The following is a 24,681-nucleotide window of genomic DNA, read 5'->3' as shown; positions in this document are numbered from 1 at the left end:
GAGAAGTATGTGCCTGTTGTGGATTCTATAAACTGGAATTAAATTTCAAATGTGTGCTTGTTTGAAACATAAACTGGCTTTACATCAATCTCAAACAGCAGTCAAGCAAACTTGATTTCCTCACATTTCATGTACTAATATTTAGCAAAAATGTCCACATGCACTTTTTAGAAGTTATATCTTTCTCTCTGTTCCACAGGGCTCTGTGCGGCCCAAAATGCAGACTCCCATCCCACTCCAGAGGAGAACACAGAACCTTCTGAGGCTTCCCCTCTGTCCAGGATAACCTTCCACACACCCTCTGCTCCGGAGCGCCCCAGTACCTCACCTAACCCACCATCTTATTCTGACCTCTTGTCCCAGGATGACACTCTGCTCTCCTCTTCTTCCCCACCTACCAGTGCTGCTCTACTGCCTCGGCCCCAAGCTGTGGGCTCTCCAGGACACCCTACTCCTGGCCCACTAGGGATGGGCCCCGGGTTAGGCCTGGGCCTTGGTGCCAGCTCTAATCCTGTTACCACTCCCAGCACCCCGTACCTTGGCAATGGTGACGGATCAAGCTCTGACTCGTTGGACAGACAAGCTGCAGGGCAAGAAGATGACGAAGATGATGAGGACGAAGATGAGGACAGTAGCGAATATGAGAACTTAGTGAGTGAAGCCGCTCATCCGCCAATGGTCTCAGCCAGCGTTTTAGCACAAGGCCGACCAGCTGCCCTCAGTCCGGATGGGCATGCTCGTGGATCTCACACCACATAAAAACATGCCACAGGGTGTGTATGGGACACAAATAAGTGACACACCTTAAGAGGTGGGCATCTCAAGCAATCAAAGATAGACAAATATATACAAAAGAAGTGCCAGTCCTGAAAGTGAAAGGCATGCACATGTTTCTTGTCTTAGTCTGATCTCCATTTTAAGGGGAAACTTTGCTTGGCTTTGCAGGCTTAACCGTTGTGTCTCACTGGGGGTAAAGACATGGTTTTCATTTTCCTTTCTGAAATGGGGTCCGTCTGGGTACTTCAGTGTGGATGTTTCGGCTCCCTAAAAGACAGGCCCTGCTTCACGCTTAATATGTCTTTTTGTTTCACATTTGCACCACCAACTCTGAGCACCCACTCTTGCACTATTTTTTTGCCTTCTTTTAAACAAACCATCTAAGAAAAGCAAAGGGAGAATAGTCTGCGGCCCTCGAACAATTTTTAAAAAGAAGTAGGCAAATGGTTGTTATGTTTTTATTTTTTTATTTGAAAAAGATATTTATGAAACTAGAATTTCTTTAACATGCACATTTCTCTCATTTGATTTTGGACTTATTAGATATTCTTTTCCATGTTCCACAGTCTTTAATTAATCATACAGTTGACTATTTAAATGATGAAGAATATATTTCAATCTAAATTTGTTCTGCCACTTCTATGGGTGCTTTACATATACTTATATATTTTCTCAGATTAATAGTTGATCTAATTTGATTGACAAGAATGTCAATGTCTTGTTCCACTTGGTTAACACTGAAATTGTATGCGCTTTACTGCACTAAACAGAATTTAAGTTTTCTTTATTATTGTGCTATACCAATGCTGTCATGTTGCGCCACTCGAGTAGTCCTCTTCGACCACCCTGAGCCAAACTCAGCTCAGCTTTTGTTTGTTGTATGGGGCTCACAGGGCGAACAATATCTGCTGTAGCTTTACTAACCAGATGCTTAAGGTTCCTTCTGCTGCTGCAACACAGAGAGCTACCACTAAAATACTGCATCTGTCTGTTCTTCTTCATATAAAACCCTGGCTGCTATTTCCACTTCACAGTGCTGGTTGTCTCCAATGCTACCGACCATGATCATATAACCACTCAAGCTCACTTCTCACTGACTTGTTCTCTATTAAAGTCAAAATGGAAGGCCGATACCCCCTGTAGTGTATGTGTGAATTGTAACCTTGGGAACAGAGAGCGAGCAATCATCTGCCTGTCTTGGCATAGTCGACAGCAGACCTTGTGTATTCTGACCTGGTTGGGGTCGATGTTACTGTATATGTATGTGTATGGACCTGGATAATGTGATGAAAACCTTGTGACCTTGCTTCAGTATACAGTGCCTTCCACTCGGGGCAGTTTCTATCTGCACACAGAACACATTCACAGATCTCTCTTGAGGTTTGGGTTTAACAAACTGTTGTGTTTGCAATAATCGGCTTCCAGCTTTTTTTTAAAAGTCCTGCAGGTAAATGACTCCCATTCCATGGTGTGGTGTTATGTCTACCTGAAACAATCTTCACTGCTTCCTAAAGCTTTTTTTCTTTCACTGACAACTTCTGAGTGGATCTGCATCTCATGGTTGCAGCTGTGACGTCGCTTGCTTTATTATTCGAAACTGGAATTATAACTGTAAAGTCAGAGAGAATCTGCTTAGTTACTGATACTTCCTGCAATGCAGAGGTGGTATGATGAGCATGACTGACATGCAGAATACTTTCTTAAAACATCTTGGCCTGTTTGAAGACAACTTAGTAACAAGGTGGGGATTGATTGGGTGCTGGATGTAGGAACCGGTCGATTCTAGACACTTGTATTCAGCATGGACAGACATTTGCACTGCAAATGAAGGACGTTGCACTCACAAATGAAGACCTGTTGTAGTCTGAGAAGCTTTGCCTTGTGAACAAGCTCTGTTTTTTTTGTTGTTTTTTTTGTTTTTTTTTACACAGCCTGTTTGTATGTCATGGTTTTTGCCTCATTTTATTTGCCCTGATGTGTATTGCCAACGCATCACTTATCGGGGACTGGCACTCAAAATGTTACGTAATAATCACCCAGAGTAACACAATCACACAATGTTAAAATAAATGAAAAAATCAGTTCGGTAGGAATATTGTTTCCTTTAAGTACTGGAATATAATAAGGAAATATATAATGAATGTATAGTAGACAAGGGGTGGGGGGTATCATTTAAACAGCACTTACTGTATAAGCTTGTCTCAGTTGAGTGTTGTGGTGGTATAGAGCAGCAGTTCTCAATGTTGGTCCTCAATCTTAATTCTTACCCTCAGTCCCTAGATGATTGCTTTTTAAGTCTTTCTGTCTGGCATCCCCAGGTGTAACCCTGACTTGATTGCCAGAATGAAAACCAGCAGGGCTCTGAAGCTGAGGGCCACTGTTAGAAAGCTTGAGAGGACTTGCATTGTTAGGATCGTATATACCTTTCAAGTTCCATCTAAGTAGAAATGGACACTCATGTACTCTTACTGTAGGGGGTGACCCTTTCCTTCCTTCCCTGAGTATGCCATTGCAACATCAACACCTCCCTGACAGCACAAAGTCCAGTGCACAGCTTCAAACTTCTCAGCTTTTATCTGGACGTGTACTTGACGAAAGTAGACCAGAGCTTGCTTGGACGAGCACGGAGAATATTGTTCTTATAAGTGGGGGACAATAAATGAGCTATGTGATATGATGTGCCTTTGTTTTGTTATTGCAGTAACTAGAATACCATTTTAAAACTCTTTAAAAATGTATTGTTACATTCATTCTCTTATTTTTGAAACTGTATTTAGCAGGTTATAGCATAGAATGACTGGAAACCATTTTTTAGCGTTCTCCCCAGAAACATTCATTTATTTTGGATGTGTATATCTATGCGCAGAACTTACTGGTGTTTGTTTCAATGACATCACATTGAAGTGTGACGGGCTTTCTTGTAAACAAGAGTTGCATCCATGCATAAATTTTTTGCAGGTGAACAAATTACTGGGTAAAGTATTAATTATGGTGCAAATTATTTTTTGGCTTCGGAGTGTGTAGACGCCAGACGCCCGTCAGTAATAACAATTGGTCGCTGAGAACTTGCTCAAGCTGTCATGCATTACTGCAGACTGCTTGCTGCAGTATTTTTACGATGACATCATCCCCTTATCCCTTTTGAGGGGATACCACGTGGTTGCTTGCCAAAGATGCAACAAATTGCGATGCACAATTAAAAACAAACTGTTTTTACTGTAACTAACTGGACCCATCGCCTAAATGAAAATCATCTCTAAACGGAATCTGCCGTCGCTATTACGGTTACATTCGAGCCTGTTTTGCTTTCACGAAGCTTTTTAACAGTTGGAATGAAGACATAGTATGTGATTGGTCAGTGTCAAGGGATACATAAAAATCCACCAATCAGATTGGTTGGCAGATTCAGGTGGTAAACCCTGATCCTGCCTCTGACTGTAACGGCCCAGAGAGCTCTATCCTCTCCCTCGTAGTGCATTTTTTAGTCCTGCTTTGGTTGCTTCCCTTCCCCTGTGCCGCCATTAAAGCCCGTCAGCTTGGTGTTTGGGAATCGAGGAAAAGGATAAAAATGATTTAAAGCGTCGAAGCAGACGGCCGAGGGACGGGACTAGGGGGGGGTTCTTGCTCCGCGGTATGTATGGACCTTTAACTGCCAAGTTAACGGCGCTCCAAATAAGTAAATATGCGGTTTGTGTCGGCCAAGTGAGAGAAGCCTGATTGAATTGGATTGGGTTTCTATGGTTTTGGGGGCGAAGCTCCATTTGTTTTGGCCACAGTGGGAGACTGAGGAGTGTAAACAATACAAGGGTAGCGTTAAGGGTTTATCTCATCTTTGTAGAGTTGATAAGGGCCTTTCAAACGGTTAACGTTACAGGCAGAATTGTGTACAACATAATCCCGTAATGTTAGCGAGCCGCCAGCTAGCTTGGCTTTAATTCCTGGCTGGTAACCCGAACCAACGTAACGTTAGCTTAGTTGTCATGTAAGATAACACACAGCTAACGTTAGCTCGCTCCGTGGGTCTATTGACACACGATACAGCGTAAGTAACGTTAGCTAGTTTGTTAGTTAAGTATTGTCAGCTGTAAATGCACACATGCCACTTATTTTGCCGACTGCTCATTTGAGTTAAACTGTTTATTTCAGGCAAATGTATGAATTGTGTGCACCAGTAACGTTGAACAGGTTGGACGTGATTAACTTAGCTGTTAAACATGTGCAAGGTTCCAGTGCGTTAATTAATTTTTGTTCGCTTTGCGAACAAAACCTGCAGCTCTGTAGGAATCGTAACGTTATCTCTTAAATGTGTTGAATACCTCACGGTGTGTTTGTAAACTTGGAGGCGTGGTGTAAACACAGTAACAACAACTCTTCTGTAAGCTGTCCCAGCGATCCAGCTCTATTTAATTGCGTTAGCTTTTGTCTCGTAAATACTGTTCAGAATGTAACACGGGCACACGTGGTTTGGATCGTTAACTTTCATATGTGACTTTGGGGCGAATTCAATTTCAATGCTTCAGTAAGCGTCTTAACCAGTCACGCGCCTCCCTGCTGGGTGTCTGGTTTCAATATGTCCTCTTGTTACCCATCTCTGTTAGGTCGCATTTGTCCGGTGTATATAACTTACTGTATGCGTTTAAAGCCAGTGTCACGTTTTAATAGAGCCGCGGAGATTCAGTGTTGCAGGCCAGGCTTCGTCCTGGCACTTCGCTTTGAGGTTGTCTTAACATGGATTGCTCCCTTTTTATATTTGCTGCAAATTAAGCCAGGTCAAGTGCAAACAGCATTGTAGATTTGATACAACGGCTGAGATGGCACATGTGGCTGTAATAAAGCATGCTTTGTCTAGGTTTTGTGTAACGTGCACTATTGGAGAGATTCACCACTGAAAACCTGGAAAGTTTGAATGCAGAAACATTTCTCTCCAGTGTTAATAATTTTACATTTGAGAAGTGTTCTTTTTTTGTAGTTATACGTTATTTTGATTTGTCTTTTTTTATTTTTATTATGTGGTGTAGTTCAATATGGTTATTTGGCATAAGATCAAAGCGTTTTGCTAAAATACCGTCTTTTCCTTTGTTCCCTAGTGTACAGCTTGCTGTGTGATCTCCTTAAGAGTGGATCTGCCGAGCTGAGAACCCCTCTGAACGGCAGGAAGCCTCCCTCAGCGGTGGTGCGACGATGACCGAGCTGATTGCCAAGTGGGCCTGTGAATACTGCACATACGAGAACTGGCCGTCAGCCATCAAGTGCACCATGTGCCGCGCTCAGAGGCCCAGTGGGGGTGCCATCATTACTGAGGAGCCCTTCAAGAGCAGCCCAGCTCTGGATGCCAATCTGCACCAGTGGGACCCTGCAGGCCTCAGCAACAGCCCAAACCAGGGGGGCTCCAGCTTACTTATTTGTCCAGACTCCAGTGCCCGACCCCGTGTACGCATTGCTGATGTACCTGAGACTAGTAGCAAGTGGTCGTGCCAGATGTGCACCTACTTGAACTGGCCTCGGGCCATCCGTTGCACCCAGTGCTTGTGCCAGAGGCAACAGGCTCAACAACAACAGCATGGGCAACATGCATCCCATCAGGGACATCATACCCAGCAGCCACGCAGCCCCACAGAATCACCCCAGACCTCAGGCTCTGGATGCCGCCTGGCTTCCCCCCCCACCACTACAGACCCCTGTGAGGAATATAATGACCGTAACAGGCTCAACACTCATGCACAACACTGGACCTGCACTGCCTGCACTTACGAGAACTGGGCCAAGGCACTCAAGTGTGTGGTGTGCGACCATCCCAGGCCAAATAGTCTGCTAGCAGAACCCATTGAGCTGGCATCAGAACCTGAGAGCCAACAACCTTCCTTAAAACTTAATGAACAGGACAGGGACAACAAGAGGGGTGTTGTTGGCCATGTGGTTGGGCAAGGAGTAGGGAGTGTGGTAAGTGGGGTGGTGGGTTGTAGCAGCAGCCAAAGGAGGTCACCCCCAACCTCAAAACGGGAGTCAGAGGTGAACATGGACTTTCAGAGGATTGAACTGGCATCAGGGGCTGGGATTGGGAGCAAAGAGGAGCTGGAGGTAGATTTCAAAAAACTGAAGCAGATTAAGAACAGAATGAGAAGGACTGATTGGCTGTTCCTCAATGCCTGTGTTGGTGAGTTTCAAGAATATATGATTTTTGTTGAGATAAATTAAACTTTTGTTATGAGGTGGGCAATGAGCCAACTGAATGATGTATGATGTTAGGCAGGCCAACAGAGAATAATGTGACTGTGAATTAAGATTAGATCAACTTTATCGTCTGTCACAAAGCAACATACATTTTCCTTTGAAAATGCTCAACATTAACCAAACAATGCACATTAAAAAACACTTTATTTATTTAAAACACACATTTATGTAAAATAGGACTAAAACTATGATTTTTTTATTTATTTATTTTATTTGTGTGAATGCTTAAAATGGTTCTACCACCTCCAAGGTAATTGGTTGAAATGCAGATTGCATAGCCAAGTCCAGGTGATTCTGGTTTGTGTCCTACTGATGCTGATATACTGTATGCTTAGAAATCCCCTGTATTCAGAGAGTGTAAAACTTCACTACACAAACAGAGAGTGTCCAGCCACCCACACTGTAGATTAGTGAATGTGGAGTGGGAGGGAGGATGAACATTTTAAGAACAACTAGTGATTACTTTTTTCCCACACTCTTGCACGAACTCACTATTTTTCCTGCCTTAGCATGGCTACATAGTTTGTTCTGCACACCCACTCAACCTCTAGTTCCTTTTCATAATGTCTCTTTAACAGACAATTCTTTGTGTTACACTGACAGTACAAATTTGATAGTCACACATGTATTTGATATCCCAATGAAGCCCTTGCAGCGATTAATTGTCATACAGGTTTTCATGCCGCTACATTCTTTAAAGCAAAGGGATAATCGGATCTGAATGTCAGAAAAACATCACTATAGTGAGTATGCTTCTGGTCCTACACTGGGTCTATTACTGCATGTGACAGGGTTAATCCATTCAGTCTGTGTGGCTTGTCCCCTTGGGACCAAGTCTTGTCTGGTCAGAGTGTCTGATGTGAGTGGGTTTGATTTCTCTGAGCATATTCAAGTGTTAGCTCTTCTTATCTAATCAGAAATTTCTCCATTGTCCCTTGAAGGAAATTAAATCTAAGCCGTGTCTGAAATCCATTCCTATTTGCCATCAAAGTTATTTCATGTACTTTGGATGAGTTTAGGTGTGCCGTGGACAATTCTTCTCGTGATAAATATCTGCTTATTATTTCCTCGATTAATCATTTGATTTTGAGAATATATCGATAGTTGCACGATGCTATTTTTCGCCTATGGTCTTGAAATGACACAGACGAGTTACACTAATGCCTCAAGGTGACACAAGGTGATGATGATTCAAAAGTATTTGATATCTCAATTTACTGCTCACGATATAGCAAACTACCTAGTTTTAATTCTCATAGTATAGTTAGTGAGTGAGTGAATAAATGAATGAATGAATGAGGTGTGACCCAGCTGCAGTTTCAGAGGGCATAGATGTGAGTGCTGAGGAGATGCAAGTGAGTCTGTCCTCTGTTGCTAGGAAGGTTTTCCTGTCATTGACTATAGACATCGGTGTTTGTTTGTAAACAGTGGCCTCAAAGCTTTGATTGGTGCTCTAGTTTCCTTCACTAAAAATAGCATGACCCATGCAACAGAAGTAAAAAATAAATAAGTCTCGAACAACTACACCCTATATATAGGCCTATATATTATATCCACACTTTAGGGGTGACCTTCTGTGGATGACCCTAGATCAACTCCCTAAACTCACTATATATAACATCCACCTTCACAACTAGTAACGTGTCAGATTCAGCCCTCAATACTTATTTTCAGTTCTGCCAATGGGGTGAGATAATTGTACTTGTCTCCAGTGCAGGTTTCAGTAAGTCTCTTGAAATCAGTGTCAGTATCTTGAAACGCTACAAAAGGAGGCAGATTGCTACACTATTTTAAAGGAAATTATCCTGACAAAACATTTACAGGTAGATTTACCGCTTTTGTCCGAAACAACAAACAAATTGGGTACAATCTACACCACAGTAGATAAAAAAAACAATTAGTCTTTTAATCGGTGAAATAATCTCCTTATTTGCACATTATTTTGCTTGTTTAAAGACTTTGTAAAAGGCTCACCTTTGCAGTCTGGGGATAAATAAGAAGGCAGAGGAAGGAGATTTTCTTTGATAGATCTAGTAAACATTGTGTTATATCCTAACAGTGGTGGACATGCTTACGTGCTACATGCTACGTATATGGAACAGCAAAGAAAATTTTGAACTTGAAACTATTTTGAACATCTCAATCTGTCAGCCTTATAAACTTGTTTAACCAACTATTACATTGAGTTTATTACTTACTGAAGTGGATGGTTGGAAGTACCAACATTTGTCTGTTGGCTGTTTATTTTCTTATGATCGAGACGAACACTATCCACATTAGTGAAAGAAAAGAACATGTGCTGTGTGGAGGGAAAAGACCAGCATCACTAAGCCTGATTCAATACCTTTCTTCTTTGTCATTAAGTGTACGGCCATTTTGCATATTTGTGCTTTTTGTGTTCTCTAAAAGATCTGTGGGTACAGAACTGACCGCAGGGCTACAGGCACACCCGCACTAAAGGAGTGTTTTGTGGGAAGTGGTTGTGTGATCCCTCTCTATCCCACTGCGCTGCTATTGTGTAGTTTCTCTCCTGATCTCTCACAGTGCTAGCCAGCTCCACATGGCACAACGAGTTCTTCCACCCACTCTGTGTCTCTCTCCCTCTCGGTCTCACTCACGGTCTCACTCACGCACACGCAGCTGAGCATTGTGTGTGGTCCTTTGACGCGAGAACAAAAGCTCAACAGTGTTTGCTGTCAAATGTACGAGCGAATACTACATGGGCATTTACTGTATAATGCTAGAAATGTTTACACATTAAGGTTTGATTTCATTTTATTCTGTCATAATGACACACATGTCCACACAGATTATTCTTTTTCAATAGATAATAACGTTGGCTTTAACTCACTGTGTTGCTGGCTTGATCACAGCAATGGAGGCTGGAATGGGTGCTGAAACCTTCTGAACTTTTTGTTTGTGTCGAGCTGATCATTCAACCACCCACAGAAAAAGTTAAACTTCACAGTTGAACATCCGGGTAGTCAGTGTGTTAAAGAGTAAGATCACTATAATGATAACTTACTTAGCAGAATAACTTTCTATAGTTTGTAGGGGTGGGAATCCCCAGAGGCCCTGCGATATGATTTTATCACGATCCTTATGTCATGATACGATATTATTGCGATTTTAAACATATTGTGATATTCTGCGATATATTTCAATTTGTCCACATCTGTTTTTACCAACCTCCTCTTGCACGCTGACAGTCACCCATGCTGACCTCTCTGGGAAAAAAACTCTACTGCGCCATTTAGTGGACTAAAAAAGCAATGTATTTTATTATTATAGTTATAAAAAATAAAGTTACATTTTCCTGTGCAATTTATATTGTAAAAGATCGATATTTGGCGTCCGTGTATCGATACAGTATTACCACGGTGAATATCGAGATACAAATATCGTTTCCCCCCCCCCCACCCCTAATAGTTTGACTGTCAGTGTTGGGAGTAACACAATTACAGTAATGTATTTCTTTTTGCTGTAATGCAGTAATATAACACATTGCTAATACAATTTTGGTAATATTATACCCGTTACAATCACAGTAACGCGAGTTACAACACATTTAACATTTTTTTTAAGAATTCACCAACACCGTGAAACATTTCGGCACAGAAAAAAAAAGTCTGCCAGTGTTATTTCCTGTTGCTGTATTCTGTGGTTGAAATTACTGCAGAGACAGATACGTTTCCGACATGGACAATTATTTTCAGGAGTTATTTCGCTGCGTTGAAGCAAGCTTTCCCGTCACTGTTCCCGTGGTCAGAGCCTGAACCAGAGACGGTAGGCTATCTGTGTCCTGTCAGTGCCGACAGCAATGTGCCTGAGCAACTGACAGATAACATGTCGGGAATTAATGTTTAGTCTTGCTACACGTAATATCATTCATTTTATCAGCGGTGGAAAGTAACTGTACTGGCTACTTTGATTACTGGCTACTTTGATTAAATTGTAAGGTGTTTTTAATTGAGTATTTTCATTTTCTTCTACTTATTAGGCTACTTCTAGTCCACCTTAATTCAGAGTCAAGTAGGCTATTGTACGTTTTACTTAACTATTTATTTTATAGCTTTAGTAACTTTGCAGCTTTAGATTAATAATACCAAATAATATGAATAAATTATGATGTATATAGTGGATAAAGAGGAGACTTGGTTGATCCCGTGGTGAAATTCACAAGCTACCTGCCAAGTCATACTTATGCTTTTATTTTGGTGAAAGTAACTCAAAAGTACCGCAAAAGTAGTGTAAAGCATGACAATTCTGAGACAGTAATATAACTAATTACTCTCAAATGACAGTAACTAGTAATCAATAATGTATTACATTTTGGAAGTAACTTGCCCAACACTGTTGACTATCTTGGTGAATAGATCAGCGCTTGAATTAGTGTGCTGATGGTTGACATAAATAGATTCTGTCGGAGTCAATGTCGAGTAATATTTCCACTTTGTGCCAAAAAAGAAAAGAAAACACCTGCATCTGTCGGATCAAACGCATCCTTTAACCCTGACGCTAAGATCTAAGTCTGAAGATTAAGAGGGGAAAAAATAACTGTGGCTGCATATTGTCTTTTCCTCTTGACTTCCAAGTCATTGAAGTCTCAAAGCTGTTACAGCTGTCACAGAGATAAAGAAGATTCTGATCTCTAATATTTTATACTTTGTTTGAGCACAGAATGTCCTCAGGTTGTTCTTAGGATAGTTAATTTTTATATCCGATGTGCTCGGTCATGATGTGATATTTTTATTTTTTTATTTTTTAACCACAGTGATCAACAAGTTCACCAGCCTACAAAGTACACTCATTTAAGATGAAAACAAAAAGTAAACTAATAAACTCCTTTTTGTTTTACTTTTCAGATCTTTTGATTTATATAAATCCATTCCTTATGCTGCTAATTCTGTATTTAGAAAATCTCCATTCAAAGTAAAACATTCTAAAAATGTGAAGTTGTGTTGACTTCTAATTAAATGCAAAATGTTCTTTTTTGCAAACTGCCCACTGGTTCTACTATGGCAAATGTTTACTATTTAAAAGTATCATAGCAAAGGTTTACTCATGTGACTTATTAATGTGACTTTTTTCCTTTCTCTTTGATTGAAAGGTGTTGTGGAAGGTGACCTGGCAGCTGTGGAGGCCTACAAGTCATCGGGAGGTGACATCGCACGACAGCTAACATCAGACGAGGTGCGCCTATTAAATCGGCCCTCAGCATTTGATGACGGCTTCACGCTGGTTCACCTAGCCATCCGCTTCCAGAGACAGGACATGCTGGCTGTGTTACTTACGGAGGTCAGTAGACACAACCAATAGATTATTGGTATAGTTCAGGAATCACTTGCCCCAGGTATTGGCCGATGGAGAGGTATCTTTTTAAATTCTGTTTACACTGCGACCACCTGCTAGACTCTACCGGTATAAACACCAACTATGCATGCTGGTAGATACTGTAGATCAATGTGGATCATAGATCAATGTGTGCAACAAATACAAAATGTAAGTATTTTCTCAGTTATTAGCTGTGTTACATCACTCAAATTCCTCATGCTTCCATTCCACCTGTAATAATAATAAATAAAAAGGTTAAACAAAATTCAACAGTTTGAGCCTAGCAATTTTGTACAGTTTACAAGCTTTAAAAGAGAATGAGGAGACCAAAGGCTATATTGTAAAAATTGGAGGTGTGCTTGTTTCTGGGTCAGCGATGCAGCTGTTTCTTGTGAAGTCTCTAAATCTCTACATCCAATGAGATCAGTCAGGAGGAATCACAAGGGCAAAGGGTCTGTAGAGAGGAAGGAAGGGACTGGAATTCAACCGCATACTCCTCTCTGTGCATGAAGGAAGCCTGTGCTGTGATACTGCCATTCCTATATTTGTAATGATTTGTTGGTTTTATTTTTTTATATGGAGTATTTTGTTTAAAATGTGGATTTCCTTGTGTGTAGTGTGTGTGTCTGCGGTGTGCGTGTGATGGGGTTGATTGCAACTCGCTTGCCGTCAGCACTGTGATCCCAGATTATCTGTATACACACCTCTCCTCCCACACTCAGTCACTGTCCCAGTTCATTTTCAGAGGGGGTCAGAGAGTAACCTCTGGCTCCTGCCCCGAAATGCTTAAAGCTGACATCTGCTTGAACGCAAGATACATTTTTTTCCCTCGTGTTGTCCTAGAGGCAAATTAGATTAGATCAGTGAAAGTAAAATTAGATCAGAATACTTAATCAACTATGCTGGAAAAATAATTTCACTTAGAGCCATGGTGTTCTCGCTATATACAGTATGTGCAAAAATGTTATTCAGCAGCCATCAGTAGCCTAAACCAAATACTGTAATTCCTACAACCAAAACCTTCCCCCCAGAAAGCAGTCATTCTTTATTTAATGGCATCGTCGGAAGTCTTCTCTACTTTAGGAATGTATTCAAACTGCAAGACATCTGAGATCGTCTCAAGCTTACCATCCTGTCATCATTTTGCGTCTTAGCCTTCTAATTTCTCTCTCTGTAGCCTTTCTTAGTAATTTTACAAATCTTAGACCACTGTGTGATGCAGTTGGTCACAGCATGCAGCTTAACTACCTTGAAAGCTGTTTTTGCATTAGCTATTGTTTTAATGTTTTTTTGGTTACTTGTGAAATACAACCTTCTGAAATTGTTAGAAATTCTCTCGCTCAATTATCAGCCTCTGTCTCATATACTTTTTTCGATTTAGATTATACTTCCTTACCATTATCCTCTCCTCTCTGCAGGTGTCCCAACAGGCAGCCAAGTGTATTCCAGCCATGGTGTGTCCTGAGCTAACGGAGCAGATCCGTCGTGAGGTGGCGGCCTCTCTTCACCAGCGCAAAGGAGACTTCACCTGCTATTTTCTCACTGACTTGGTGACCTTCACCCTGCCTGCAGGTCAGCACCACAAACAAATATGCTAATGTCTATAAACAATAGGCATGAATGTCATATCATGATTTCCAGAAGCTGTCAAAGTGTACTTTCTGTGTTTTGTATAAGGGTAACATAAACTTGAATTAAATTTTAAATGAAGGTTAACTTCAAACTCTGTAGCTGAAGAAACCCAGTCTAGCCATCCCCTCTGGCTTGCCATGTGTGTGATAGAATGCTTGTTTTGTTTACTGGTGGCGTATGAAATTGCTTGTTGTTCGGATGCTGAGGGGACAGAATTCTGCAGTAGTCTGTTTCCAACTGCAGAAGACGGAGGCTACCTCTGGCTCACTGTTTGAGTATTGTTCTTGCATGCTGAGTATATGGCCAACAATGCATGTCTCTTGTTCACAACAACGCTATATTTAGCAATGTTGCCAGTGACTGTAAAATTGCATGCGTTCAGTGCAATTTCTGTAAACTTTCATTCTATTCTATATTCTATTCTATTTATGGTCCAGTCTGTTGCTGGTAGCCAAGCTGAGGATTGTTGTTATGTAGAGTGTTCAGGACAATGCAGAAATTGGATCCTGGCCACTATAGAAAGCCATTCTGTTCTGTTCCACAAAGTCACTGCTTTCATTTATTTTAGCTAAAGAATAAGCTACTGTGTTGACAAGAGCGCAGAGCATTCAGTGTAAGCCAGTGGTCATTGTGGAAAGAACAAAACATAGTGGCTTGAGTTGAAATGAGCCACTGCAGAAAAATGTTTTTAGTTGGCCTTTTCAGTAATTTAATTTTCAGTAAGTGTTATTGCTAGTTTAAGAAGAGATTTAAACATTCATCAAATAAAATATGACTAAAGCTAAGACTTAACTTTCTCTGCACCTGTGTCCCCTCTAATAACAGCCTTTTTTGATTTCTGTCATTTTGTTCTCTTTTTTTGTGTGTGTGTGTGTGTGTGTCAGACATTGAGGACTTGCCCCCAGCAGTTCAGGAGAAACTGTTCGATGAGGTGCTGGACCGAGACGTACAAAAAGGTGAAATATATTTACTATATCACTATATAACATCATGACTTACAGATGCAATAGCTTTGAGAGAGAAACTAGATCCAAGATGACAACGATGGTCTGGCTTGGCAAACAGTGGGAGCACCCTCACAAACTGCGTACTATAATGGGAAGTCTGCCCAATACGGCCAGTCTTCCATTACTTGTATATTCCCTCTTGCTAACACAGCGTTTTTCCTGCCTGCTTGTCACTCTGCCAGGAGGTCTGTCTTTATCATGTGTACCAGTTGCGTCTGCCCTAATCAGCCTAATGGCATTTTAGGGATTTCTCTGATCCCCATTGAATGATTGTACTTCCTCTCACCCCGCACGCGCGCACACACACACACACACACACACACACACACACACACACACACACACACACAAATATAGGAATGTAGCATAATGCAAGAAAGATCATTCTAGAAGCTTTGTTTAATTGTGCCCAGAATAATTTAATTCAATGCTTAGTCTGATTTAAACTGAACAAAATCAACGTTGTCATAATGTTACGTCTGTTCAGCTGCAAGCAGCAAGGAAACTTAAAGAGATTGAGCTTCACAAGGCAAAGCAGCACGATAAGTGTGACTTTATTGTAATTCAGCAAAAATTTTTGCCATAATGGACATTAAAATGCTAATATTTTTTATTGAAACAAGCATGTGGTAGATTAAAAACCGAGACCCTCGTTGCTGTGAGGCCACACTGCCAACCAATGACCACCGTGCTGCCCTTTCTAAGTAATTTGCTATTAGTTTGTAATAGCAAATTGTTGTTTATACACTTTTTGTTAAGTGCAATTCAAAAAATGTCAACCTATTACTAAAGTACAAGAGTTTTATCTTCTACTTTTTTCCCAAATGCCAGGGTTTGATGTCATAAGCAACTTTTACCCATCCTTTACGCTTCTTGGGCTGTTTCTGCTTCCCTGAACCTTCCTCAATGTTGTCATCGTAGAAGTTAAACCGGGCAGTCTTTGGGTTAGCTCATTACTCATAGCATGAGATCTTTTCTTCCAGCTCCTCTATCTTCAGGGAAAGCATCTTCTCCTTCTCAGAGGCCCTCAGCTTCTGCTGGGTGCAGAAATCCTGTTTTTTTTTTTTGTTTTTTTTTAAGTGCTCTTCCTTAATAGCCTCCTTATGTGCTTTTTCTGCCTTTTTTGTGGAATATCAAGGTCTTACCTTTTGTAGCACAGTTCCATGTCTTTTAGCTCTTGAAGGTAGGCCTTTTACTGTCATGTTTTTTTTTGGAGGGTCTTTCAAAGGTCTTTTATTTCTCGGCCAAGGATTCTCTCCCTCTCAGAGGCCTTCAGCTGCTGCTGCGTACACAAATCCTTGTCGGTTTGGAGCTTGATGTTGAGCTCCTGAATTACATTTTGCTGGGCGTCTTTTTCTCTATTCTCTGCCATGTTCTTTTCAGCCATATGCTCATAAGGCATTTTAAGCTGATCCACCATATTGCTCACAACCTTGTCATTGCTCTCCACAGCTTCAAGTTTAGATTCAAACCTATCCAGACAGGCTGAACACTCTTCTGCTTTTTTCCAATTCACATGTTTCTTATTGGAGGACATTGTCTCCCTCAGAGATCTTGAGCTCCTCCTGGGTGCCGACATCATTTTCTTTTTGTACCAATGAATCAGGCTCCTGAGTTGTATCTTTTTGCGGCATCACATTGACTTTCTCTGCCCTCTCAGCCTTGTCCTTTATGGACACATCTTCAAATGTCAGGTTATCGTCTTTGCAGCTCATTGGAAGTTGTTCTGTCTGACTGAGAAAGGCGCTGTTCGGCCTCACCAAGGCTTTAAGTACAGGTCCAAGCAAGCACCCAGATAGTCTGACCCCTCTGTTTGGAACTTGTCTTCTAAGTCACCTGTAAGTTGTTGGAGGACCTTGTCCCCCTCAGAGATCTCCTCTTGTGCACAGACATCCTTTTCTTTTTGAACCAATGATTTGGTCTTGTGGATGTTATTCTCTTGCTGCATCACAGTGACTTTCTCATTCTTTTCATACTTGTCTTTGAATGTTAACTTATTCTCTTTGCAGCTCATTTAGTTCTATATCACTGTACGATTGTACTAGTCTTCCAGAGTGATGATCTCCATTTGCTTGTTGTATTTCCAAAAGTCGTCAAGTCACTAAGTATATCGCCTTTTGCTTGTTGAAGTGTGTGTGTGTGTGTGTGTGTGTGTGTTCGTGTGTTCGTGTTCCTAACACAAATGTGATTTTAAGAACCCGGCAGGCCAAACAAGCTAATGCCTGTTCAATGGATGCATCATCAATAATACCTTTTTTATTTATATATATATAAAAAAACATTTATCATACAACAAACACAAAAGGGATGCATGGGAAACCAGGCATGCATTTTCTTCAGCCTCACTGTTTTTTTAATTTGATCTCATCGATAGAATCTTCCTGTGTACTGATCCCTTTTCTTCAGTCAAAGAGTTGTGTAAGGTCACTGCTAATGCAAACTGTTTGCTGGTTTTGATATTTACATGGGTTTTGTCAATAAATAGATTATCATTATGCCACAAAGAAACCGTTTTCTTTTACTTCGCTTCACTGCGCTTTGCAACATTTTTCTGCCATTAATATTAGCATGTATAGGAAGAGATAACTGAACACTGTATATCTGATCGGGTTCCTGCCGTAACCTCACACTGTCATCTGGTTTTGTGATGTACATGCAGGCCTATGTAAACATTGTTATGTCAGATCTATTTTCACATGTGTGAGTAATCATTACCATACTCTCCCAAACAGTCCTTTCAAATGCCATCCCTATTTTGCAATGTGGGGGAAAAAAAACTCTATGGCCTCTATACAACCCTCGCATATTTCTTAGTAAAATGTTTTTTCTTTGAGGTAAAATAGTTATTACCACTGAGGTTTTTCAAAGCGATCCAACACTCAACTTCTCCTCCCCTCTTGTTTAGAACTGGAAGAGGAGTCTCCCATCATTAACTGGTCCCTGGAACTTGGGACCAGGTTGGACAGTAGATTGTACGCCCTGTGGAATCGCACGGCTGGGGACTGTCTCCTCGACTCCGTGCTGCAGGCTACATGGGGCATCTATGACAAAGACTCAGTGCTCCGCAAGACCCTCCACGACAGCCTGCATGACTGTTCCCATTGGTAAGGCCTGCAGACCGCGGACTAGGAGTACATATAACAGTGTGTTCTAGTCCTTTAAAACACAACCTGTGAACAGTACGGTACAGTACAGTATGCGTGAGTTGCACCTAGTCTCAGGCACTTTCATACTGTTTTTAGCAGACTGAATGACATAATGCGTCACACATCAATAGTAGAGAAGTACTGACTTCAGCTGTGCTGGATAGGTTGGAGCCCACATGAGAATGTTTTTAATAAGCTAGCACCTTCATTTTTTTATATATATGTACTGCAGACTGAGTGTTTTTACGTTGAGGTCTCGACCATTGCAGCATGAGCAAATCATTCATATCTTACTCATGTTTATCCATTTAATTTAGCCCACTGTTTCACACAGTAATTTTACAAAACATGAACAGGTTGAGTTTTAGTGTCTTGCTCAAGGACACTGAAAGAGCTCAAATTTGACATTCAATGGTCTCAAGTTACATTTTTCTTCCCCTTTAGGATTGCATGACTATGTTGGAAATTGGGACATGTGGTTCAGAGGTTGGGATATATACCAAGAATCCAAAGTCTGGATTGCTGGCTCAGGCAGAGATCTGAGACTTTGATCTAGAAATGCGAGGCTTTTACTAGGGATTTAGACCAGTCAAAACAAATTTTAAAAGAGATTAATAAACTCTTACTCATGTGTAAAGTTGGGTGCCCTTGAACAATTTAACGCCTGAAACTGATTCCATTGGAACACAACAACCCAGTGTGACTAGTGTGACAGTGTAAGACAGTAAGAACCTGTGGGTTTTGCAGTGAGAATATTACTATTTAGATACAAAGAGTAATTGCCATCCAACCTTAACCACAACAGAAATGAATAGCAGTCACACCCCTTTCTGCACAGAGAGGTCAATAAATGTCAACAGACAAAACAGTATTTGGGTGCTTGTGTGTGTGTATGGTCTGCAGGTTTTACACGCGCTGGAAGGAGTGGGAGTCGTGGTATTCCCAGAGCTTCGGCCTGCACTTTTCGCTTCGGGAGGAACAGTGGCAAGAAGACTGGGCTTTCATCCTTTCCCTGGCTAGTCAGGTACATGCACATGAAAGCAAACACCCACATTAATATGGAGGACAGGAGCTTGATGTGCTTTAAATGTGACACACTAATGATGTATGAATTATGCAAGAAGCTTTACTGCTCTTACTGCAGTATACTTAATCTGTAATGCCCTTTGAAAGTGCATCCGCCTGTCATCAGCACTTCTCTGCCTCTCACTGCTCCATGTGACTTCATAGCCTAAGGATTTTGGGCGGGTTATTATTATATCTCATTAAATCTGGGTATGAAAGCACAGTAGTTGTGAGTTTTTCACTTTTTAACACTTGCTGGGCCTTTTTCTTTTACAGCCAGGATCCAGCTTGGAGCAGACCCACATTTTCGTTCTTGCACACATACTTCGTAGGCCTATTATCGTCTATGGAGTGAAGTATTACAAAAGTTTCCGTGGAGAAACGCTTGGGTACACCCGTTTTCAAGGTGAGTTAGTTGACTGTTTGGACTAAAGTTGTTTGTGTTAAAGATCATTAAATGTTGAGTGCAGCTCCATTCCAGTGCCCGTAGAAGGACTAGAGTTCCTTTTTAAATAGCTCCAGCCTGCATGAGTCTGCATAGCTTACATAGCTGACATAACTGCCACTCTGAACTGTCAGTAATTGCTATTTACAACATGTATCAGGCTAGTGTCTTTCATTAAAGGGGTATTTTAGTACAGTGTGACTCAAAATAACATAAACAACACAACAAAACAAAACACACCCACCTGTCATCAGAGCAGTGGTGGAAGAAGTATCCAGATACTGAACTTAAATAAAAGTACAAAATACCACACTGTGGAGTGTTATATACTCCTTTTACTACAAGTGAAAGTCCTGCATTCAAAACCTTACTGTAAATGGGCTGCACTCGAAATACTGACACAAACAGCATGCTGGGATTGCCTCCACATGGCTCTTACAGACCGTTCCCAAATATGTGAAACACCTACTTTTTTTTTCACGACCACATGCACTAAAATGCACGGCGGCCGGATCAAACATTACAAACAATAAAGAAGCTCAGATTAAAACACACACAGAGGGAGTGTGACTTGATTCTCTGCTCAGGCAACATTACTCCACTATGTCTTTACATGGCAAATATTTATTTGCTGCTATATTAATCTTTTAAATGTCGAGTGCAGAACCTTTAAGTAAAAGCATGAAAATACGATATACTTTAGTGTCCCTTTTAGGGAAATTAGTTTTGGACTCCAAGCTGCCCACATAAATAATGCCTTGACAGTTATAAACAAAACAATACAGCACCAATTGTACCATTCACAACAATAAATTGCACACATTCTGTGGTAAAAACATATTGCACGTACACATATTTCCATCACCAAAACACCATGAAACTATTGCACGATCTCTACAGCCTCAAGTAGCATTGTTTAGAAGTTTGACAGAGGTAGAAACAAATTAGTTTTTACAACGATTGAGTTTACAGCGAGGGACTCTGTATTGTCTGTCAGAGGGCAAGAGCTCATACTCTGTGGAGGACATGTGATGGGTTAGTCACTGTCCTCTGAGCTTGCCTAAGTATAGACATTAGTATCTTCAGCAAAATGTACTTAAAGTATCAAAAGTAAAAGTACTCAGTGTTTTACTAATAAATATGATGATTTTGGATTCATATGTATGCTGCATCAATGTGTACGTTGCATTTTACTGCCGTAAGGTGTGCTTATTTTAACTACTTTATATGCTGTCCTGTGAGAACCACGTATCTCTAAAAGTCAACTTTTCGTGGTGTCAGAAAAACAGCCTCTGTTTTCAGCTTTGTGACGATGCAATTTCCAGCTGAACCAAGAGAGGTTTTAAATAGATAATTTAGCTGAAGAAGTCCATAAAGGAACACTTTATCCCTCAGTTTATCGCAAACTCAATTGAAAATTACCACATGTAGAGATGCATTGTTTTCACTGGACAGGAAGGGTATGAGAAATTAACTAGCATCTGTAGCTGTCAGAAAAATGTAGTGGAGTAAAAAGTACAATATTTTTCTCAGAGATATAGTGGAGTATAAAGTTAGTATAAAGTTGCATAAAATACAAGTACCTCCAATTTGTATTCAAGTACAGTACTTGAGTAAATGTACAATGCTGACAATAATGAGTTACATTCTACCACTGCATAGATGCTGTGAAGTGTTACACACACACACACACACACACACACACACACACACACACACACACACATGTGTAAACCATCAGAAACAATCCTGTGAGCGTGGAGAGCAGATCTATGTTTATGGCTCGCTGTAAAAACAGCCTTTCAGTTTGACTGCTGAGTGATGCTGCACAGGGGATGATGAAAGTGCTCTGTAATGGCCAACTGCTTGTAGTAAAGCCTGCCTGATGGAGCTGTGATTTACAGTTGCCAGGAGCCAATGTAAAACACACAGAGGGAGGCGTGTTTATGGGCGCCTATAGAGAGGGGAGGGGAACTTTAGTTAAAGTGGTGACCAAGTGAACCCAGTAAAAGCACAGTGGTTACTGGAAGAAAGGAGTAGCTAAACAGAGGCTTCTCATTTGGGGTGTCAGTTATAGAAGTAGCCATGTGTTGTGAGAGCTGCTTTGTGTATTATGGAACTGAAGAAATATGAGAAATGTCAAATATTTGTCTGCTTTGTTTTGTGCATAACCAGTACGCCATTCTGTAGTTAACATAGACAAAGTGTTTCAACATTTCCAGTGGTGGAATGTTTGTATCAATATATTTAGGCCCTGATCAGACAAAGGGCATTTTAGCAGCCTGGGGCGGCCTTTTTAAAAGTGTTTTCAATGAGTGAAGCGTTTTGCTCACTGGGTTTGCGTTGCTCAGCGCCTCGCATTTTTTTGCTGGCAAAAAACCCCCAACACCCAACGTCATTTAACTTCACAGCAAAATAACGGTTGGCTTAAGATGGGTGATTCGATGGTTGCCTAGCAAGAATCACAAAAAGACGCAACTGGTCTAATCGAGGCGCCTTCAACAAGAAAAGCAGTGCAGTGCACCTGTCTGATCACGGAAAAGTGAGAAAACATTTCCTCGACAGTAAAGTGATTCATCCCACTTGATATAACTGCAGTCACTTATTCTTTGTCCAATACATACTGAATTACTGTAGGTATTTAAGCTCAAGACTGTATAATAACCGTAAAATTGGTTTAAAAAAGTAAAGACACTCAAAAATCTGATAATCGCATACCATATAATAACAGCTCTTACCTTTTACCCCCTCTGTAAACTTAGATTTTCATAAAGACATCATGTATTTCTTGGAAAACCATAAAAAAAATAAAAAAAAAAGATTTAAAAAAAATCTATTTCTCCTTCCTCCTTCCTTCTCCTCTCTCCAGGGGTGTACTTGCCCCTTTTGTGGGAGCAAAGTTTCTGCTGGAAGAGTCCTATCGCTCTGGGCTACACGCGGGGCCACTTCTCAGCACTGGTGGCCATGGAGAACGACGGGTTCGACAATCGTGGCGCGGGCGCCAACCTCAACACAGACGATGACGTGACCGTCACGTTCCTGCCGCTAGTGGACAGCGAGAGGAAGCTGCTTCACATTCACTTCCTGTCAGCACAGGAAGTAAGGACCTCCCCCACTGTGTCTACACCATTTCTTGTTTATCCTTTTTATTTCTTTAAAAACTATTTTGACAATTACCATAGGCCTATGTTTACCCTATCTCAAGATCCAATCAATAATGTTCGTCTGGTTAACACAGGTTTTTAGCTGTGACCGTCCTTCCTTTGTCGTACCTGAAGTTGCTGCATTTTGGCTGCTGTCTGTAGATTCCTTCATGCACAACTCATATTCCTTCGGATGTTTCATACGCAAATGTTTTAACAGAGGCGATGTTGTGTATTGTTTAGGGTCCTTGCCACCACGAGACAAATTGGCATTGCAAATTGAACATGTAGCTCGACTTGAATGGCCTTATTTTGACAAAGTACTGCCAAACAGCACTTTTTCTGCTCACGAGTTCCATTTTCACTTTCTCAGTCCACCTACGTAAACACCTTCCCGTAATCAACGGCGGCGTTGTTACATCAACCAGCGTAGCGTGCGTAGGTCAAGCGCAGGGTTCGGTTCGGTGGAAAAAAATTCTAAGGTTCGGCAGAAACCGAACCCCGTCAAAAAGCCCCATATTCGGCCGAAGCCAAATCCTGGATTCAGTGCATCCCTGGACTAGTGTTAACCCTCCCTCTAATGACCATGTTTGTTTCCCCGTGTCCCTCAGATGGGTAATGAAGAGCAACAGGAGAAGCTGCTGCGGGAGTGGTTGGACTGCTGTGTAACAGAGGGCGGGGTTTTGGTTTCTCTTCAGAAAAGCTCCCGCCGCCGCAACCACCCACTTGTCACCCAGATGGTGGAGAAGTGGCTAGACGGCTACCGGCAGATCCGCCCCTGCGCCTCTTTGTCCGATGGCGAAGAGGAGGAAGACGACGACGATGAGTGACAAAACTGAAGCGGGGTGGGAGGCTGTCTGCGGGGGGGCAGGACTCCTCCCTCTTACAGTTCTCTTTAATTCTGTTTTCCTTTCCTGACACGGACAAACTATGAAAGCCTTCGGGAGAGAACGGGGAACCACGAACCCCCACCCACCTACCAGCTCTGACAGACGACACTGCGACTCTTCTAGCTCACACAGGCACTCGGACATTAACTTAAAACACATTCAACACTTTACTCGGACAAACCTGAGACTGACAAACTCAACTGCTGCGAAACACAGATGCGGGGAGAGAATAAAGGTTTACGAATGCAAATGCCCTTTGGATTTGTTTTGATTTTCAAATATAAAGGAAAAAATGAATCTTTAATACATAGATGTAAATGCATGTGGTTGTTTTAAAAAAGAGTATAAGGAAATATACCAGCAATGATTCAAATCAACACTTTATATCTATTCAGTGTGGGCACTGACAAAAGCACACTTCTCTCAAACCTTTTTTTTTTCTAGTTTAAGAGTTGGCTTATTTAGCATTTTGTTTTTGAATGGGCAGGGACAAAGCCAATAAATATTATCTATAGAAAACCAGAGGTTGTGTAATAATAAATTACTTTAATCCTTATTACTTAGCACTGCACATTTATTAAAACATTTCTATATAAATACAGTATCATTGCTTGAATAAAGGTCATATATGAAGCTCTTGAAAAGGGAGATTTTCCCTTTACAAGTCGAATCTACACTCATTAAGTTTTAGCACACAAACATTCATGTTGGACCTTTTGGTTGACCTTTTTTCAGACTGATTGAAGTTGTGTGCGCGCGTGTGGTTATTCTTCTCTGAACTTACTTTACATATTTATTGTTAGAAAAACTTATATGGGCTAATAAGAGCTTTCTGTATATTTTTACTCCTTTTTGTGCTTTTGTTAATTATTCTCAATCTTGATGAAGACACGTTGCACAGAAACATTGTTGCTGTGAGGAAAGAAGCAATCATGACCATCAGTGAAAAGTTTACTTGCGTTGTAGAACATTAAGTACCTCATCTGGATGCCTAAAATCTGGTGCTTTGCT

General features: G+C 41.1%; 2 protein-coding genes across 4 annotated transcripts in view; both read left to right on the top strand.

Moving 5' to 3' along the window:
* Window positions 1–3,451, top strand: part of abraxas2 (abraxas 2, BRISC complex subunit) — a 13,067-nt gene extending 9,616 nt beyond the window's left edge. For both annotated transcript variants that reach the window (XM_078272916.1, XM_078272915.1), the window contains exons 8-9: window positions 1–5; window positions 200–3,451. The exon at window positions 1–5 is cut by the window's left edge and continues 113 nt beyond it. In XM_078272916.1, coding sequence (XP_078129042.1) covers window positions 1–5; window positions 200–759 — 565 coding nt within the window. In that variant the 3' untranslated portion in view covers window positions 760–3,451. The remainder of the gene's footprint in view (window positions 6–199) is intronic.
* Window positions 3,452–4,213: 762 nt separating this feature from the next.
* On the top strand, window positions 4,214–24,010 carry zranb1b (zinc finger, RAN-binding domain containing 1b). Of its 2 annotated transcripts, none has more exons than XM_078273141.1 (10): window positions 4,214–4,408; window positions 5,865–6,931; window positions 12,119–12,306; window positions 13,761–13,914; window positions 14,859–14,930; window positions 17,887–18,085; window positions 19,031–19,151; window positions 19,469–19,598; window positions 22,507–22,736; window positions 23,392–24,010. In XM_078273141.1, exons 2-10 carry the CDS (start codon window positions 5,959–5,961, stop codon window positions 23,608–23,610), a joined length of 2,286 nt encoding a protein of 761 aa, XP_078129267.1. In that variant the 5' UTR covers window positions 4,214–4,408; window positions 5,865–5,958; the 3' UTR covers window positions 23,611–24,010. The 2 variants fall into 2 exon arrangements, with proteins under 2 accessions (XP_078129267.1, XP_078129269.1); XM_078273143.1 differs by lacking the exon at window positions 4,214–4,408 and adding an exon at window positions 4,703–4,819.
* Window positions 24,011–24,681: the final 671 nt, after the last annotated feature.

This window comes from Sander vitreus, chromosome 17 (genome assembly GCF_031162955.1).
Source record: "Sander vitreus isolate 19-12246 chromosome 17, sanVit1, whole genome shotgun sequence".
Taxonomy (NCBI): Eukaryota; Metazoa; Chordata; class Actinopteri; order Perciformes; family Percidae; genus Sander; species Sander vitreus.
This window is presented reverse-complemented; position numbering and strand designations above follow the sequence as displayed.

Coding starts and splice junctions, on each gene's coding strand:
- zranb1b (XM_078273141.1), top strand. CDS start 5,959: ATGACCGAGCTGATTGCCAAGTGGGCCTGTGAATACTGCACATACGAG. Junction 6,932..12,118: donor GTTCCTCAATGCCTGTGTTG/GTGAGTTTCAAG, acceptor TTTGATTGAAAG/GTGTTGTGGAAGGTGACCTG. Junction 19,599..22,506: donor TGGGTACACCCGTTTTCAAG/GTGAGTTAGTTG, acceptor TCCTCTCTCCAG/GGGTGTACTTGCCCCTTTTG.